Source organism: Pteropus vampyrus, unplaced genomic scaffold (genome assembly GCF_000151845.1).
Source record: "Pteropus vampyrus isolate Shadow unplaced genomic scaffold, Pvam_2.0 Scaffold208, whole genome shotgun sequence".
Lineage (NCBI taxonomy): Eukaryota > Metazoa > Chordata > Mammalia > Chiroptera > Pteropodidae > Pteropus > Pteropus vampyrus.
In genome coordinates, this window is record NW_011888989.1 from 1,823,566 (window position 1) to 1,843,972 (window position 20,407).

A 20,407-nucleotide genomic window follows, 5' to 3' on the forward strand; every position below is an offset into this window, starting at 1 on the left:
TATGCAGGGCAGAAGGGCTTGGCACAAAATATTCAAAGTGATAAAAACCCAGGATCTACAATCAAGAATCCTTTATCCAGCAAAGCTGTCATTTAGAGTTGAAGGACAGATAAAGAGCTTCCCAGACAAAAATTAGCTAAAGGAATTTATCACCACCAAGCCAGTATTACAGGAAATGTTGGAGGGACTTCTTTAGGAAGAAAAAACATGTTGACAAAACAGGAATAAAGAATGGAAATAACTACATTTCTGTCAACAAGTACCTCAAATGGAAAAAAAGTGCTCCAACCAAAAGATAGAGTGGCTTCTGAATGGATAAGAAAACAAGATCCCTACCTATGCTGCCTACAAGAGACTCACTTAAGATTAAAAGGCACACACAGACTAAAAGGAAGGGGATGAAAAAAGATATTGCCTTGATGGATCTAGAGGATATTGCGCTGAATGAAATGGGTCAGATAGAGAAAGACAAATATCTCATGATTTCATGTACATGTTAAATTTAAAGAACAAAATCAACAACAACAGCAACAAAAGAGGAAATAAACTCATAGATACAGAGAATATTTAGAGGGATACCTCTAGATGGAGAGGTGGAGGGAAAAAAAGGGCAACGAGATTAAGAGGTACAAATGAATAGTTGCAGAATAGACATGAGGATGTAGAGTATAACATGGGGAAGGTGGTGAATAATATTGAATAAATATGTAATGGGGTAAAGAGGTACTAGATTTAGTGGGACGACAACTTTGTGAGTTATGTGGATCTCTGATCAATATGCTATATAACTAATACTGGTATATTATTGTATGCCAAGTATAATTGAAAAAAACTCATTGAATTGTACAATGTAAATACAAACAACTGTCTAATAATTTCAATAAAGACAAACAAAGGGAAAAAAAAAGAACAACGAAAGATAAAGAATTTTAAAGCTTGAGCCATTGTCTAATTTATCGGATAACAAAGCCTTAACTTTTGATCTCTAATCTCCTCTCTTGAAGTCCCTGGAAGTTTGGACCCCTCCATTATTCTTCTTGCCTCTCTACCTTCCACTCCTTAATTGGACTCCAGTATGGTTTATGTATATATGGCTTTGCCTTTCAAGGAAGGTGATAAAGTGTTTATGGTCAGAATTGATGAAGCTACTTTAAGACCACAGGAATTAATTTTAGTGCCCCAGCATATCAGATAGAGTAGACCCTTCACTACTTCAGTATAAAACTCAAAACACACATAAGAAGTAGTAGTTAGAGGTCACTTGGACATTTTTCTGAGTCTGTGACCACTGTCAGAGTCTGTAAGTACTTTGGCTTTCCCCCAGCACTCCAGTTCCTGACTGGATATCTCCTTATCCATCAGTCAGGATTTCTGGTTGTGGCCAACTGAACCTACTCAAGCTAGTTAAGCGGATGGAATAATTAGAAGATTTTAGAGAGTGATTTTGAAATATTCAGCCACACTATGGGATTGTTCTGTTGACACTACCATTTGTGTCACTTCCCAAGTTCTCTGTTACAGCTTAATAATTGTGAACTTGGGCAGGATAATTAACTGCTCTGTGCCTTAGTTATGTTGCCTATAAAGTGGAATAGATGAGAGTACCTAACTAAAGGATTGTATTAAATGAGGAATATATAGGTTCTTATCTCAGTATCTGGACACATAGTGTATTAGTTTGCTGGGGCTGCTATAACAGAGTACCACATACTAGGTGGCTTAAATAGCAAAAATTTATTGTCTCACAATTCTGGAGGCCGGAAGTCCAAAATCAAGACATTGGTAGAGTTGGTTCCTTCAGAGGGCTGTGAGGGAAGAATCTGTTCTGTGCCTTTCCCCTACTTCTGGTGGTTTGCTAGCATTCTTTGGAGTTGGACTTGTAGAAGCCTCACCCCAGTGTCTCCCTTCATCGTCATATGGCATTCTCCCTGTGTGGGTGACTGTTTCCAAATTTCCCTTTTGTAAAGACACCAGTCATTATTAGATTAGGGACCTCATTTTAACTAATTACATCTGAAACTACCCTATTTCCAAATAAGGTCACATTCTGAGATACTGGGGATTAGGACTTTAACCTAGGAATTTTTTTGGTGAGGGATTATAATTCAACCCCATAACACACAGTAACTACCATAACTACCATATGAGTGGTAGTTATTCTTGTTATTATTATTCAGATAACTAGTTATAGTATTACTATTAATTTTTGTAACCTTTTTGTATCAGTATTGCTATATCTATAATATATGGATTAGAGAGCAGAGAGTAGATGTTCTTAGAGTTAACTATAATTCTATAAACCTTAGTACTTATCGTTAACCTTCTTGTTGCTTCTTCACAGTAAAGACTCTTTATAGTATGAATAAATGAATTTCATATTGCCATATATTTATTTTTTAAATAAAATTTAATTTTAGTAAAATTCAGATATAGAATGAAAATTAATATGGCCAAAAGTTATTTTATCTCATCTATATATATAGGGGAGAGATATTGATCAATTTTATGGTCATAGGTGTTTCTCTAATAGATTTTTACTATTCATATAAGAGTAAGATATATGGATATATATCTGCCTCATCTTTTACATCTTAGTTATATTATAGTCCTGGTCCTATTAGATCTGCAATTCAAGGGGAGAAATGGGATAAATAGATTTTGGAAATACATATTATATGCCTCTTTGGGATATTTAGTGTGTATTAATGGTTCTGAGGAGTACTAAAGTAAAGAAAATATTTTGTGTTTAACCCGGCATTTCCTAATTTTTTTTTTTTTTAATCATAACACCGATTAATATAGTGAAGAGTCAGTGTCCATTAAACATTTAATCTTTTGGAGTACCAGGACCTGAGAGAAGTAGTCCCTCTAGATCCATAATTAGGAAGTATATAATTGTTTTTAGCTCCCTGGGAACAAAACCATTTAATGCATAAGTTTATTATTAAAGTTTTTGGTTAGAGGGACTGCCTGGGTTATATACTTGTATTTTCTAGTTTGTCAACAAAGCTATAAAGCAAATGTTTTGAAGGTAGACTTGGTGTCTGTTGTCTATGTATAGACAGTACCTAGAACATAGGAGGTATTTAAGTGGCCATTTGAAAGGAAAAATCAAAGTTGTACAGATCCCTCTTGATGTCTTTCATAAAAAAGATGAAGAAGGAAAATGAATTTTTTGTTGAATAAGCCGTATAGTTGTTTGATGTATTTCTGTTGCAGTTTTTCTTCCTTTTAAAAAACAAATTTATTGGGTGTATAATTGATATAAAATAACCTGCATATGTTTAAAGTATACAATTTGATAAATTTCGGTACATGTATATGCTGAGAAACCATCAACATAATCAAGATAACGTATGCATCATTTCCAAAAGTTTACATGTAAGGCCGCCTTCCTACCCTCTCTGAAATCTTCTCCCATCCTCGAGGAACCACTGACTTCTAGCTTGCATTTTCTAAAATTCTATAAATAGAATCATAAAATATGAGGGTTTGTTTTCGTCTGGCATCTTTCACACAGCATGATTATTTGAGACTCGCCTATATTGTTTGTGGTATAAAATTATTCATAATATTACTTTCTTAACTTTTTCATATCTGTAGTTTCTTGGTTATTTGTGTGTTCTTTTACTCTGGTTAGTTAGAGGCTTTCAATCTTATTTTCTAAAAGAACCAGTTTTTGGTTACATTGATATTCTCTATAGTTTTAGATTTCCACTTTGTTCTTTATTATTGTCTTTATCCTTCTTGTTTGGGATTTTCTTTGTTCTTTTCCAGTTTTTTTAAGACGGAAACAGAGTTTATCTGTTCGAAAACTTTCTTCTTTTATAATATAGCTCTTCAGTGCTATAAACTTTCATCTAAGTATTATTTAGGCTGTATCATATAAACTTTTCTATGTTGTATTTTTATTTTCACTTATTTTAAAATGCTTTCTCATTTTTAAATTTCATCTTTGAATATTTAGAATTTTCTAGGAATCATTATGTTTTAGACTTCTTACTATTCCATTCTGTTCAAAAAAACATGCTTTGTATTAACAGAATCCTTTTAACTTTATTGAAACTTGATTCAGGTCCAGAATGTTGTCTTATTTGGTAAATAATCTTGTATACTTGAAAAGAATTTCTGTTCTCATGTTCTTTGGAATGTTGTATGAATATCATCAATTAGGTCAAGTTGGTTGATAGTCTTGTTTAGGTCTTCTAGTTCTTTATTTGATTATTTGTCTTTTTGTTCTGTCAACTCTGGACAGATGTGTTGTAATCTCTCACTATATTTTCCAGTTTTATTGTTTCTCCCTGCAGTTCTATCAGTTTCTTCACCATGTATTTTAAATCTCTTTTATTAGGTAAATAAATGTTTAAGATTATGTCCTCATGATGATTTGACCCTTGTGTAATCATTAAATGACACCCCTTCTCCTTGCTATAAAATTCTTTGCTTTGAAATCTACTTTTTCAAATGTTGATGTAATCAGTCTAGGTGTTTTTGATTAGTATTAACTTTATATATCTTTTTCTATCATTTTGCTTTTAACTTATTTGTGTCTTCATGTTTTTAGTGTTATTATTTTTTTTTTTTGCAGGCTGTATATAGTTTGGTCATTTTTTTTTATCTAGTTTTATGATTTGTGCAATATAATTAGGATGTTTAGACAGTTTAGATTTCATTATTGATGTGATTGGGTTTAATGCTACCATTACTTTATTTGTTTTCTGCTTATATCATTTATTCATAGTTCCCCTTTTCTCTTTTTTGTTTTCTTACGGAGTATTTTTTTATGATTGCATTTCATCTCATTTGTTGGCTCTTAGCTATAAACTGTATTATTTTTATTTATTGCTTTAAGTTTTATAGTAAATGTCTTTAAATTATCATATTTATCTTCCTTGTATTCTAAGAAGATACTCCCCTTGATCATGACGTGTTATTCTTTTTATATACTAATAGATTATATTTGCTAATATTTTGCATTTATGTTTTTGCGGGAGATGTTTTTCTAGTTTTATTATTATTTTTAATATCTTCATCTGGTTTTTGTATCAGGGAAATGAGATTTGCTAATATTTTTAGGATTTTTGTGTCTACTCTCTTAAGGGATAATGTTTGTAGCCTTATTTTGTTTCGTCTTGGGAAGTGTTCCTTCTTCCATTGTGTAGTATTGGATTATTTCTTTTTTCAATGACAATGAAACTGGGCTCGTAGATTTCTAATTAAGAATGTTTTGAACTACAAATTTGATTTCTTTAATAGTTTTGGATCTATTCAGATGACTCTGTATGAATTATGATAGTTTCTTCTAAGTTATAGAATTATTCATAGTTTTCCACTGTCTTTTTAATGCCGTGAGGTCTATAGTGGTATCTTCTTTTCACTCCTGATATTGATAATTTGTCTTCTTTATTGTTGGTCTTACTAGAGGTTTATTAATTTAATTTTATTATTTTAAAATTATTTTTATTTTTTTAATTTATTGGGGTGACATTGGTTCATAAAATTATATGGGTTTCAAGTTTACAGTTCTATAATGCATCATCTATATATTGCATTGTGTGTTTACCACCCAAAATCACATCTCCTTCTGTCATCATGCATTGATCCCCTACCATTACATTCTTCCTCCCCACCCCCTTTTCCATCTGGTAATCACTGTTGTCTATGAGGTTTTGTTTATCTTGTTTATTTGTTGCTTTCAGTTTTATGTCTCACATGTCAGTGAAATCATATGGTTTTCAACTTTTTCTGATTTATTTTGCTTAGCATGATTATCTCAAGGTCCATCCATGCTATTGGCAAATGGCAGTCTTTCATCTTTTATTATGACTGAGTAATATTCCATTGTATATGTGTACCACATCTTCTTTATCTAATCATCTATTGAAGGACACTTCGGTTATTTCCATGTTTTGACCACCATGAATAATGCTACAGTGAACATCAGGGTGCATATATCTTTATGGGTAAATGTTTTCAAATTTTGGGGGTAGATACCCAGAAGAGGAATTGCTTAGTCCTATGGTAATTCTATTGTTAGTATTTTGAGGAACCTCCATGTTGTTTTCCGTAGTGTCTGTGCCAATGTACATTCCCACCGGCAGCATATGAGAGTTCTATGAGAGTTCTTTTTGCCCCACAACTTCTCCAACGCTTGTTATTACTTTTCTCTTTGATGGTAGCCATTCTTACTGGTGTGAGGTGGTATCTCATAGTAGTTTCTATTTGCATTTCCCTAATAGCTAGTGAGGTTCAGCATCTTTTCATATATCTGTTTGCCATTTCTATGTCTTCTTGGGAGAAGTGGCTTTTCAGATCTTCTGCCCATTTTTTAATTGGATTGTTTGGTTTTTTTTTGGTGTTGCATTGTATGAGTTCTTTATTTTGTTTATCAGCCCCTTATTGGAGGCATTGTTTGCAAATATTTTCTCCCATTCAGTTGACTGCCTCTTTGTTTTGATGATGGTTTCTTTTGCTCTGCAGAAGCTTTTTAGTTTAATATAGTGCCATTTATTTATTTTTGTTTTTACTTTCCTTGCCTTTGAGGTCAAATTCATAAAATCCTCTCTTAAGACCAAGGTCTATGAGTTTAGTACCTGTTTTCTTCTGTGCAATTTATTGTTTCACATCTTATATTTAGGTTTTTGATCCATTTTGAGTTAATTTTTGTGTTTGGTGACAAATAGCAGTCTATTTTCATTCTTTTGTCTATGGCTTTTAACTTTTCCAGCACCATTTATGAAAGAGGCTTTTTTCCCCCTCCATTGTATGTTTTTGGCTCTTTTGTCAAAAATTATTTGCCCATATATATATGTGACTTTATTTTGGGGCTCTTAATTCTGTTCCATTGGTCTGTGTGCCTTTTTTTCCTGCCAATACCATGCTGTTTTGATTTATCCTTTAAATATGGAGGAGAAATGAAGACCTTTTCAGACATAGAGAAGCTGAGGGAATTTCCCACCACATGACCTGTGTTATAGGAAATAATGAAAGGGGTTATTCTACCTGAAACAAAAAGACAAAAAGTTACAAAACTATGGGTAGGATAGACAGAAGCAGGAAGTTGCAACCCTTATTCATAATAGGGTTATAAACACTTAAATGTTACATAATATTTAAAGGAGGTATTAATTTTGCTGATGCTTCCAAAGTCAACTTTTGGTTTGATTGATTTTCTGTTAGTTTTGTTTCCAATTTTATTGATTTCCCATTATGTTTATTAGTTCTCTTCATTGACTTGTTATGGGTTTATTTTGCACTTTTTTTCTGGTTTCTTGAGGCAGTAGCTTTCATTATTGATTTGAGACCTTTCTTTTTTTCTAGTTACACATTTTTTCTTAAAGCATATTTAGTGTTAGTAAATCCTCTCTAACTACTGCCTTAGTTGAATCCCACAGATTTCAATGTTGTATTTTCATTTTCATTCAGTTCAATATTAAGAAGAAAATTTCCTCTGAGATCCTTTGTGATCCATTCGTTATTTAAGAATGTATTGCTTAATTTTCAAATGTTTGGAACATTTACAGTTATTTTTTATTATTGATTCTTAGTTTGATTCCATTATGTTTAAAGAACATACTTTGTATGATTTCAGTTCTTTTAAATTTAAAATGTTTGTTTTGTGACTCAGGACATTCTTTGACTTGTTTAATGTTCCATGTTTAATTGAACAGAATGTATATTTTGTTTTTGTTGAGTGGAGCGGTTTGTAGATGTCAATTAAATTCCCTTGGTTTACTGTGGTGTTCATTTTGTCTTTTACTTGCTGGTTTTATCTAGTGCTTCTCTCAGTTATTAAGGGAGGGATATTGACTTATACTTCTGATTAGGTACTGAATGGAAGGTAGGCACTAAATAAAGCACCCAAAATATGTTACTAAAGAGCAAAAAATGAGGTTTTGTATAAATTCGTGCTTTTAGACTACAGTGTCATATCAACAGCACCATGGTTAGAAAGTTAGGAGGAAAAACTGTGCCCAGAGGAAAGATAGAAAATACACTATCTTTTGGGCCGGGGAGGAGGAGGGGAGGGCGGGGGGCGTTGCTGGGGAATGGTCTCTTGGCAATTTTTTCTTCTTCGTCCTAGCCAAAGCAGAGATACTGTAAGATTTAGGAAAAGAAAACTAATCCCTCTTTTTTTATAGTAAGATTTCCCCCCATCTTGCAATGAGAACCAAAAGACAAAAGAAGGCTTTTGATGATAAATATCCATGACTTTGAAGAGCAAGAAAGATCTACATGCCTTGAGAAATGCTTTGGAATTGACATATAAAGATTCACCCAGAGGAGTTTACTTAGGCCTGAGGCTGTTCTGTGTATAGTTTAAGGAGTAATATCAATTGGGATTTGTTAGAAAAGTATACATTTTAACTTTATAGGTTTTTTTGTGTTTGTAATATTGAACTTAATAAGATTATCAGTTGCTTTTTCAAGGCGCATCTTCCTCCATCAAAAAAAAAAATGAGGTTAACAACTAATACCTCATTTGTGAAAATAATAACTTTCATGTAGTTCTTGATGGTTTACAAGACATTCTTTATGCATATCATCTTGATGCTGGATTTTTCTCAAGTCATAGAATTGAATACAATAAAGTTCAGGTATTTTCATTCCTAGTTCAACATTCTTTCTATCATACTTTGCCTTTAAAAGGATATATCTGTTTTCTCTAAAACTTGAGTAGCATTGACTTTAATTAAAATATATTTTTATTGATTTTGAGTGTTCCACTGATCTTATATATTTCATTTTACCTAAAGATAAATTTCAAAAATTGTTAGAAAGGTTTAATAGATTTTCAAATATTGACTTAATCATGAATTTCCTTTTATAGAAATTTGTTATTTAATATCCTTTGATTATTTACCTACTGAGAACTATAAATTCTTTATATGTTTTTAATGGTAATACCATATGTGTTTAATTTACTTCAAAATTTTTCTCTATTCTCTTTTTCTTTTGATTTTATTTTTTCATTAGGAAAAAAATTAGAAATTGTCTATATTAATAGCTCCGAAATTTCTCTTGTAATTCATTTGGTAAGAAATTATTTCCTCCATAGTTGGAAAAGTCTTTAAAAAAATTTTTTTCTATCATTGGTTTTATATTTTGTGAGTACCTTTTATTAACGATTTTTTCTGATCATTAAGTTGTTTCGGTTATTGCATGTTAAAATTGTATAACTTTTAAACCAGTGTTATTTGTTCTCTATCCTTTATGTTGTCGTTTCTACTTTTGTGCAAATACTGCATTACATCTTTAAAATTTTGCTTTATAATATCATTGTTTTCATTTAAATTATACGTTTTTGAAATTACTGTGCAACTGTACATAAACGTTTTTTAAATGTTTTTTCTTATAAGCATATTTTGTCATCAGATTCAAAATATCTACTTAAATATGATTAAAACATATCAAATATAAAAATAGAACACTTTCTACAGCTAGAATAAGGAAATGAAAATCAAATGTGTATGTAGTTGTCATTGTTGGAGTTTTGTTGGAGTTTCTGACTTTTGCTTTTTTCTCTGTGTGTTCCTTAAGGTTTCTTTAATGAAATATATATGTGTATATATATATACAGATGAGCAGAGAGAGAGTGTGTGTAATTAAAACAGTTTTTTAAATCTGTGCTGGACTGAGACCTAGCCATTACAAATAACAAATAAGAATTCTGAGACATTATTATTATTATTGTTATTTTAATACCTTCAGTAAGTGGTGGCTCAGATCTCATTGTTGACTGGGTAAATTAATTCTGTCAATATTATAACCCTGCAGCTTTCCTGTTGTTTGATGTTTTTTTATTGTTGTTGTTAGTTTTGTCTTAATTTAAATTTCTAATGTAGCTCAATATTCTCTAGTAACTGTGTTCTTTTGATACGGTAGCACAGAAGATTGATGTTCCAGAACAAATTAAAATGCAGTCGTTGCGATAAACCCCCACCTTACAATATGATTTATTTTGATTTAAAGATAAAGTTGTTAAATGGATTCTAAAATAGCAGGTTTCATCTCCAGATTATTATTCATCAGTCTGCCAGATAGCCCTTTATAAATCAGTTTTACATTTTGATATTTGCTTTTGTAAAAGATAGGCTTTAGTGTGAAGTTTATAAATAATCAGGGCTGTGTAGAAGAATCAAATGTGGAACTTTTTAGATAATATAATTGTATGATTGTATTTTGAAAATGGCCTTCAGAAGTAATATATAAGTAAATAATTCAAAATTAAAAAATCAACACACTGGGAAAATATTCATAACAAATATGATAGGCAAACAGTGAAAATTATTACACAATTAATACAAAGTGATGTAAGAAAAAGATAAAAGAGTTAAAGTTAGATTCTCAAGTGATACAGTTAGTAAAAAATAGTTATTTAGCCTCATCATTTAAAAATTCATGTCAGACCACCAATAAGAACATATTTTTTCTAAAAGCATAGAAAATATTCAGACAGTGATAACACCTAGTGCTATCTATGGTTAAGTAACTCCCATAGATTACTGGAAAAAAATGTATTAAGCAGTATAAACATCTTGAAAAATAGTTTGATAATTCGTATCAATAAATGTACAAATATTGCTTTGATTTAGTAATTCTTTCTTTGATTACTTCCCCAAAAAATAATTCTAGATACTTAAAGTTTTTTAATATAACGATAGAGTAGTTATTTATGACATAATTATTTCATCTTAGGTTGATGGTTAAATAATATTTGGTTCATTTATTTGATGAAATATTGGGTAGCAGTCAAAAATTCATATTTAAAAGGACTATAACAGGATGGGTAAATGCTTATAATATTAAGTTAATAAAGAAGATATTGTAAATAAATATAATTACAAATAAAAACGAACAAAACAACTCATGGGTGATTAAAAAGGAGGATAAGATTTTAAAGGAATATAGTAGACCTTTACTTTTAAGCACAACCAAGATTTTAAGTATTTTAGGAACATTTGAAGGTTGCTTGAGATTTCTATGAGGCATGTATCTGAATTGTGCTCTTTGCAAAGTCGATGTGTAGGAGGGAGTCACTTTTACTGGTAAGTGTCTGCAGCCAACTGCCCAGTCCCTGTATGTCAGTTTTTGCTTTTTCTGCTTTTTCTCACATAAACATCTAGGAGGAGGATGTATGCTATTTTGGTGTTCCTTGAAAATTTGAAGATTCATAAATTTCTCAGACAAACTCACGTATATTCCAATGATCCACTTAGCAGTTGTGGCCTCTGTGTTGTGTGGTTATGTAATTTACCCCCTTTGGAGTAACTTTTCTGTTTTTCAAAAAAAATTTTTAAGAGCATGATATTTTTAAAAGGAAAAGCCTTTATACGGTTAATAACTCTAGCATTAAACTCTTCTTCATGAGACAGTCTATTCTGTTTTTCCTACAGCGTCTCATTTGCCATTAATCTCATCCAGACTTTTCTACTTTTTATCTCTAGAAGTTCAATTTGTGTCTTACTGATATACATGTTTTTATTAACATGTTCAGTCTTTTCTCATTTTGAACATATGAAATACAGTTATAACTTGTAATATCTTTGTTTATAATACTATCAAATCTGTGCCATTGGTTCATATTCATTTAATGAAAACTATGAAAATGCAAAAATACATTTTTAGCATGTGTGAGGTACTAACCTCCAAGTTTAAGAATTAGAGTATTCTAAGCATGTCATGTCATTTATGTCTACTAACTTATTTAAATGTTATTAATGTCTGTATCTCTAAATAATATATTGTTTAATTTTGCTTGTCTTAAACTTACTATCAATAACATCTTGCTGTGTGTATTCTTCTAAAACTAGTTCTTTCTTAATATTATGTTATTGAGAAACTTCAATGGTGATGTGTATACCTGTCATTATTTATTTTTACTCTTCTGTAGTAATATTGTATTTTTCTTTTCTCCATTTGATGGTCATATTGATTGTTTTCAGCTTTGTTTTGTTTTTAACAATGCTATTATGAGCATTCTTGTATATGTCTTCCTATGCACACATGTAAGAACTTGGAATGGCATATTTTGGTCATAAAAATAGCCATATGAAGTCTTATTAGATTACCCCAAATTGATTTCCAAGGTGGTTTTTAATAATTGACAGTGTTCTATTTATAAACACATACACATACATGTGCATACATATACACACATGTCTACAGACATATACATACACAATATCCATATGTATGTATGTATGTACTAGTGCAGTTACATTGTGGTGAATATCTTCCCGCCAAATGTATTCAATTTTTTCTTTTTAAAGATTACTTATTCCTGAAGCAGAATCATTGATTTAGAGGATATGGATTTTTTAAAATTAGACTAGCCACCTTATTTTAATTTTTATATTATCTTTTTTAACTTGTCACTCTTTTATTTAATTTAGTTTTATTTGTGTTGAAAGTTATGTATCTATAACATACTCAAATCTACAAGGTTTGTTATTAAAAAGTAGCAGTTGCGTGCATGCCCTCTTCTCTGACCCATTTATTTTTCCTCAGAGGCAACCAAATCAATATTTTTGCCGATTCTTTTGGTAGTCACCTCCATATCTCTAAATAACCTGCCTATATTTCCACTTTTAGGTTTTTAACTTCTTTGACTTCCCATTGTGAAGCATGGAGATTTAGCCTCCTTCATTTCTTCCAACTTCTAGCACCATCTCAATTTCCCAAACATGTACTCTTCCTTCATCTCTTTTCCCCAAATAAATTTTTTAGTGCTAACATTATGGAAAGTAAATAAATAGCTGATTCATTTAGTATACTATAATTACTCTTCTTTTTTGTTTTCTTTTAAACAAAGGAAGATGCTAGTAAAAGAAGAGGCAATGAGGATTTTGCAGTTGATACAGAGGATTTGTATTGTAAAATGGAGAGATAATGTTAGTCAACATGAAGGCATAGATTCCATGAATGGGAGAGAAACGTGATGAGAATGTTTATTCTGGTAGTCATGTGTAGTATTGATTAGAACAGTGAAAGAACATTAAAATGACTGGCATGTATTTTAGTAGTAAATAATTTTTATGTATTGACGTATTGGTTTAGTTTGAAGACTAAAATAATAAACAGAAATGGTTAATTCCAGGAAAAAATACAAGAACCAGTCATTTAGATCCAGTGACTGTTTGTGGGCAAAGTATATGAAGTTTGTTCTAAGGTTTTTAGTTTGAGACCATATAATGATAATGGAGAAAAGCAATTCATTTTTTAGTATCTTAAATTTCAATGTATTGTTGAATACATTTGACAAAAAATTCATTATGTTTGTATTACCCATCCTCTTTATACCTGTGTCAGTTCTTTTGATTGAATTACTTTTCTTTTATTAGATTAAAATTTTCTCATCTTACATAAACAAAGAGGTGAGCAATATAGTTTGACTGTATTACTATTGACCTCCCTCTTTCTGTCCATCAATATTTGTTTATATTTAGGTGCACCTATCTAAATGTTTATAAAGATTATATCCTCTTGTTGGATTGATTTCTTTATCATTATGAAATGTCCCTCTTTGTCTCTTATACAGCCTTTGTTTTAAGTATTTTGTCTGGTATAAGTATTGCTACCTCAGCTTTTTTTTTCCCTCCCATTCCCGTTTCCATTTCCATGAAATATGTTTTTTGTCTCTTTACTTTTAGTTTCTGTGTGTCCTTTGATCTGAAGTGGATCTCTTGTGGGCAGCATATGTATGGGTCTTGTTTTCTTATCCATTCATTCATTCTATCTTGATTGGAGCATTTAATCTATTTATATTTGAAGTAATTGTTGATAGATATGTAGTTATTGTCATATTATTATTTATATTTTTTATCTTTTTTTCCTTCTTCTTCTTCTTCTTCTTAAAGAAATCCCTCTAACATTTCTTGTAATACTGGTTTGGTGGTGATGAACTCCTTTTGCTTTTTCTTGTCTGAGAAGAACTTTATCTGTCCTTCAATTCTAAATTATGGCTTTGCTGGGTAGGATAATCTTGGTTGTAAGTCTTTTTCATCATTTTGACTATTTCGTGCCAGTCTCTTCTGGCCTGCAAAGTTTCTGTTGAGAAATCAGCTTATGCGAGCTCCTTTGTAGGTAACTGCTTTTTTCTTGCTGCTTTTCAGATCCTCTCTTTGTCTTTAACCTTTGGCATTTTAATTATGATGCGTTTTGGTGTAGTTTTGTTTGGGTTCATCTTGTTTGGGACTCTCCTCACTTTCTGGACTTGTATGTCTGTTTCCTTCCTCAGGTTAGGGAAATTTTTTGTCATTTTTTCAAATTAGTTCTCAAACTCTTGCTCTCTCTCTTCTTTTTCTGGTATCCTATGATGCGAATGTCGTTATGCTTGATGCTGTCCCAGAGGTCCCTTAAACCTCTTTTATTTGTTGTTGTTGTTTTTTATTGGGTGTTTTCTGCTATCTTCTCATCCAAATCTCTGATTTGATCTGCTTCACCTCACCGTTGAATCTCTCTAATGTATTCTTCATTTCAGTTCTTATATTTTTTATTTGTCATTTTTTTATGTTTCCTATCTACTTTTTTATGTTTCCTATGTCTTTATTGACGTTTTCACTGAGATAATCTGTTCTTCACATAAGTTCATTGAACAGCCTTGCAACCAGTGTTTTTAACTCCGCATCTGATAGATTGCTTGCCACTTCATTTAGTTCTTTTTCTGGAGTTTTTTCCTGTTATTTTATTTGGGATATGTTACTTTTTCTCCTCATTTTGACTTCCTTCTTGTGTTTGTTTCTATGTATTTGGTAGATAACGTTACACCTCCTACTCTTGGCAGAGTGACCTTACATAGTAGTTCTTCTATGGGGCCCAGTGACGCACTCTTACTCTTCACCTGAGCCGTGTGATCCAGAGCCGTGTGTCCCTTATGTGGGTTGTATGCTCTCTCATGTCAGAGTTGAGCCTTGATTGCTGTTGACACATCAGTGGGTGGAACTGACCCTCATATTGACTGGCTGTGAGGATTGGCTGTGACTACAGCAGACAAGCTGTTGTGTTGTTGTGTGGGGGCTGTTTTCACTGCACAGGATTTGCTTTAGTGGGGTTTTGGTGCCTGCCAAGTCCATCCTTTGGGTGTGGTGTTTGTGGTGCTAGTTGGATAGTACTCTAGTTTGGTCAAAAGCCGGCTACTAGGTTTATTGGTTTGGGGGCATTTTGGGTGGGGTCCTGTGCTGGCCAAACTCAGCCACTGCCTGAGTCTGGCCAGGTGCTCCCTGTTAGGAACTACAAAGTGATCTGTAGTTGGTAGCTGCCTGTGCTGGGCTTGGAGGTGCCTGGGAGTGGTTATGCTGTGAGCCAAGGCCAGCTGCCACCAGTGCCAGCCTTTGGGCCACTTATCAAGAGGTACAAGGCATGTGGGGTGACTCTCTGCTACTTGTTTGTTGTTTATGGACCTTTGACATTTTAGGAAAGTCTGCAGCTGGGCCTGCCTGCTGCTTGTGTGGATTAGCCTCTGAAAGAGGTTTGGGCTGGCATGTGAATTGGGTCCGGAAGGTTCTCAGAATCAACAGTGTGGGGTGAGAGTAGTTTAGTCAAGTTAATGGAGACTCAGATATGGTGCCAGCCTATGCCTGCAGGCTGTGTTGGGGGAGGACTGAACTAAGAAACAATGGCACTTGCCCTTCCATTCCTTGTCCTGAAACTAGACAATTTAATTTCTCCCTGTATGTCCCTGGTACTTTCACATTGCTGTCCCTTTTCTGGAGCTTAGGGTAAGAGTTTGGGATCAAGTGAATCTGTGGTCAGGCCCTTTAAGAGAAGATGCTTGGGTCTGCAGCAGCCCTCTGTCTCAACTGAACTGAGTCCCTACTGATTTTCACAGCCAGGTGTTGTGGGGACTCTTCTTTCTGGCACTGGTGCTCTGGGCTGGGGAGCCTGGTTTGGGATTGGGACCCCTTGCTCCTCAGTGGGAACCTCCGCACTTGAGATATCCCTCCTGATTCTTGACACGTATGTGTGTGGGGCTAACCTGTTTTGTGTCTTTGTAGGGCATAAATTGTTGGCATGTTACAGATGAAAAATTTGAGGCCCAGTGAGGCTGTGGTCACCTAGGGAGTAAATTATGAGACAGAATTTAGGCCCAAATGATTTATAGGCATTTTCAATAATCTTTCCACTGTGGTAAGGCAAATATCCCTTTAGATATACACATTTTAAAAAATGCTCATAGTTGAAGTAAAGTTAGCAGTAACCACTATTCAACTGCCCTTTACGTCATTTCCTTTTGTCTTTCTGTGTAGAACTAACTATACTGTTAATGTTCAATCAGTAGATATTCGAGTCCTGCTTAGTGGTTAGCATTGTGTACTGCATGCTTTAATGTAATTTCACCTAAGTAGTACATTGTGACTCCGTTTAAGTAAGATACGATAATATATAAGTGTTGGGGATATATTCTTATAAGACTTAAAGTTTAAAAATGGATTCTAATAGAATACAGTGAAAAATGTTTGATATTCTGTTCAGTTACAGGAAAACAAAATAAACTTCCATCTAAAACAATTTTGTTTTTTAGAAATAATTTATTTTGTTAAAATAGAAAATGTGTTTTAGAACGGTGTCTCAAGCTGCTTAATGAAAACTTGACCTTTATTGGTAGCATTTTAGTTACCTTGTATATGTGTAAGGTTAAGCCAAAAAATTAATCAAATTTCTCAATCTCTACATTAGCAGAGACTACTGTTGTTAACATTTTGTTTAATATCTTTTCATACTTCTTGTTGTATGTATAGAATTTTATAGAGTATATATAATTCTATAGAGTTTATAGAGTTAATTTTGTGTAATTTTTTTCATTTAGTAATATCATGAAAATTTTTCAGTGTAAATAACTGTTAGATCTGCATGATCATGTAAACTGGCATCATGCTAAGACTTTTTGCATAATTTATTAATAATTCTCCAAATGTTGGACATCTATTTCAAATGTTTTGTTATAGGACAACTTGTTAAAGCTGTCTTGCAACTTGAGAAATTTCTAAGGTTATCAGGATATTTATTTACATTAAAATAAATTTGCCACTACTTTTTATGTGATCTATTGACATTACTATGAATTTATAATCATCATAATTTTCACTCTTGCTTTACCAATTCTATCTCATTTGGAACATTTTGCTTAGGAATAAAGTTATTTAATTGAGTAGAAAATAAATACCTGAAAATAAATAATTGAGTGACTATTTTTAAAAATACAGATTTTGGAAGAAAATAGTGTTCAACAGCAAATGTTTAGTATTTTCAAGAAATTAGACAAGATGCTTTGATACCTTGATATTTATTCAGTACTGAAATATTTAAATGTGTGTGTATCTGTGTTTTTTAAATAGATTACCTTTCTCAAGGAATAGATCTTTCTGGAATAGAAGTAATTGAAAACGATCTACTTTTTATTGCAAGAGCTCGACTTGAAGTGGAAAATCAAGCTAAGCGCCTGCTGGAGCAGGGTGTGGAGACTCAGGTAATAAAAAATTGCCTTTTTAATGTAAATATTATGTCATATACAGATAACATTTGACTTTGAATTTACAAAAGTAATATATGTTTTCACTTTATCACTGAGGATCTGTGTCTATAATTTGAATTGGGGAGTAGGGCATAAAGTAAGTACAGGGAAAATTTAGTGCAATTTATTTAATTTTAAAAATAGATTATTTCTAAAATTTTAAAAATAGATTATTTCTAAAATTTCTAATATATAATGTATACAATATGAAATATATTTTTATATGATGTGTATATGTAAATAGATAGTTATTACCTGTTGAGTATGCCTACTTTGTCCAAGGAACTGTTACTCATTTAAACCTTTCAGCAATCCAGTAAGATTGGTATTATATTCTCATTTAACAAATGGGGAAACCGAGAGCTTAAATAATTTGTCGAAGATCACACAGCTAGTAAATGATATAGTTTGGATCAAAACATTAACCATTCTAAATCCAGAACTTTGTGCCCTTAATAATCACTATGCCATAATTAAAAAAAAAAAAATTGACTTGAGATTTCACCTAGGGTATCATTTTCCTGATGCTTAATTTTTGGAATTAGAAGAAACCCAAAGATACCCATATAGTAGAATCAACAAACTAGATGTAAACTCAGTTCTGCATTTGTATTGCATCCAGATGTTTTCTCTATTTATAGTGGATCCATATACATCCAAAGACAATTATTAATATCCATATCTATTCATATCCTTTAAACCACTTATTTCATTTTGTGCATTTGTATTGGACAAAAATAATTTTATAAATACTCATTCCTTTACGTAGTCTCTAAATCAGAAAGGTATTTATTTGACTTCTGATTTTTAGTTGTTGTAATTTTTAAAATATAACTGAATGTCAGTTATTGTTTTAAATAATCTTTAAGAATTATTACATACCTAATGAAAGTTAACAAATCATAGACATATAAATAGAATGAAATACCACAATGTGAACACATCTGTGAAATCAAAACCGGGGTCCAGAAATAGGACATTACCAGCACTCCTGGAGTCTCTTCATTGTCTCACAATCACTACTTTCTTCTTTTCCAAAGGTAACTATTATCTCAACTTGTAAAACTAGAGATTAGTTTTATTTGCTGCCAGTTATATCTTAACTTTAGGTATTACTACGAAGATAAAATGCTATAATATTAAAAACATAAGATACTTGTCTACATCAAATGAGAGAAGATACCTTCTTCTCAAAGAAATATTCAAGGGATTACACATCAAATTTTAATTATAATGAATATTTCTATAGAAAATTGATATCAGCCCAGCTCATTTAGTTGCAAGAAAGATAGTAATTAACATTTCATATAGTGCAATATCACAATCCTTTTGTATTCATGTAATGGCCATATTATCACTACATCAGAGATTTAAAGCTTTATGCATATAACCTTTGAAAATTTTTACTCATAAAGTGTTTATTGCTGCATATCTATGTATATGTATACATATATCTTTAATTTATCCAAGGCTTAATATTTTACTATATTTTTGTTGTAGGACTGAACTGAAAATGGTAGAAAGGAAACAATACCAAAGTTTGTAGAACTATAACATTATTTATCATAGTGATTGGTGGTTTTAACATGTCCCAAAGGAATGGTTAGTTTTAAAGGCTTTTTTTTTTTTTTTATAGTCTCGTATTTAAAATGGGAAAGTACGTTTTAGAATAGTTCCTAAGTAAACTTCTAGATATGTTATTGTTTTGTGTACATTTTAATGGTTGTCAAATTTCACTTTACTTCAGTTTTTAAATCATATTAAAATTAAAGCAGAACTGATAAACTTTTAGAAAATTAATATTTCTTAATATTGGTAGTTATATATTCAGATTATATAAAGTTAATCAAAAGATTATTAAAGTAAATGACTTGTTTAGCCAGTGGCCTGCATCTAATCAATGAGATTAAGTGAGGAAGATGAAGAAGAAATATAAGAATATTGTGTGTCTACAAAGAAGGAAACAATATAAAGAAATTAATCGTGTGTCTAGATATGGAATGACTCCTATGGATTTTAGAATAACAGGAACTAGGGAGCTGTAATTTTGTTGTATATCTCAGTGCGGTTTGGAGGAGAGTAGATTCTGCTCTGTGAACGGAATAGTTCTGTAAGGCTGTATGGATTATATTATAGCTTGTTGACATTAGCCATTAATATTTAATTAATTTGTCTTGTTTAGATCCCATAAGTGTAAAATAACTTTCTGAGTGTAATTTGGCTTCCTGCCTAATTTTCCTAAAGGGAGGAAATGTACCGATCTGCCAATATTAACATTCTGGTTCATTTCACAAATTTTATATTTGTTAAGTGTAAATTGATATTCCTGTTTATAACATCATTTGCTTTCAAACTTAGTCATATGTGTCTATCTTCTTTGGACTTTGATTCTCTGGGTTATTTTCACAAAGTCAGGCTTCTTGCTTTGCAGACTGAGAAGATTAAACCTTTATCAGTAATGATGTCATTGAATTAATGCTTCTTGGGAAGCAGGGTGTCTTAGCTGAATGAGCTTGTGTGTTGAAGCCTCCTTCCTTTTCCTTTCACAAAAAAAGCAAGACAAAGGTGTCACCCAGCTGTGTCAGCAGGCACTTTAGGAATTAAGAATGAAACTAGCCTTTATTGAATGCTTGTTCTTTGCCAGGATTTGTGTTAGTCACTGTATATTTGTTATGTCAATTGCAGTAACAAATATGTGAGGAAGATATAATTATCCACCTTTTATAGTTAAGGAAACAAAGGCCTGGAGGTTAGGAAATTAGCTGAAGATTACACAGCTAGCAAGTGGTAGCTTTCCTCCTTTCTTTATAAGAACAAGCAGTTTATTCTAATTTTGTTAAATAATTACATTTTAACTTATTTGGCAATTTGTGAAGCAATTTATATTGAAAAAGG

At 31.9% G+C, this 20,407-nt stretch overlaps 1 protein-coding gene across 2 annotated transcripts in view; it reads left to right on the forward strand.

Moving 5' to 3' along the window:
* COG5 (component of oligomeric golgi complex 5) overlaps positions 1 to 20,407 on the forward strand; it is a 290,537-nt gene that overhangs the window by 117,336 nt on the left and 152,794 nt on the right. For both annotated transcript variants that reach the window (XM_011372500.2, XM_011372499.2), the window contains exon 7: positions 17,337 to 17,467. In XM_011372500.2, coding sequence (XP_011370802.1) covers positions 17,337 to 17,467 — 131 coding nt within the window. The remainder of the gene's footprint in view (positions 1 to 17,336; positions 17,468 to 20,407) is intronic.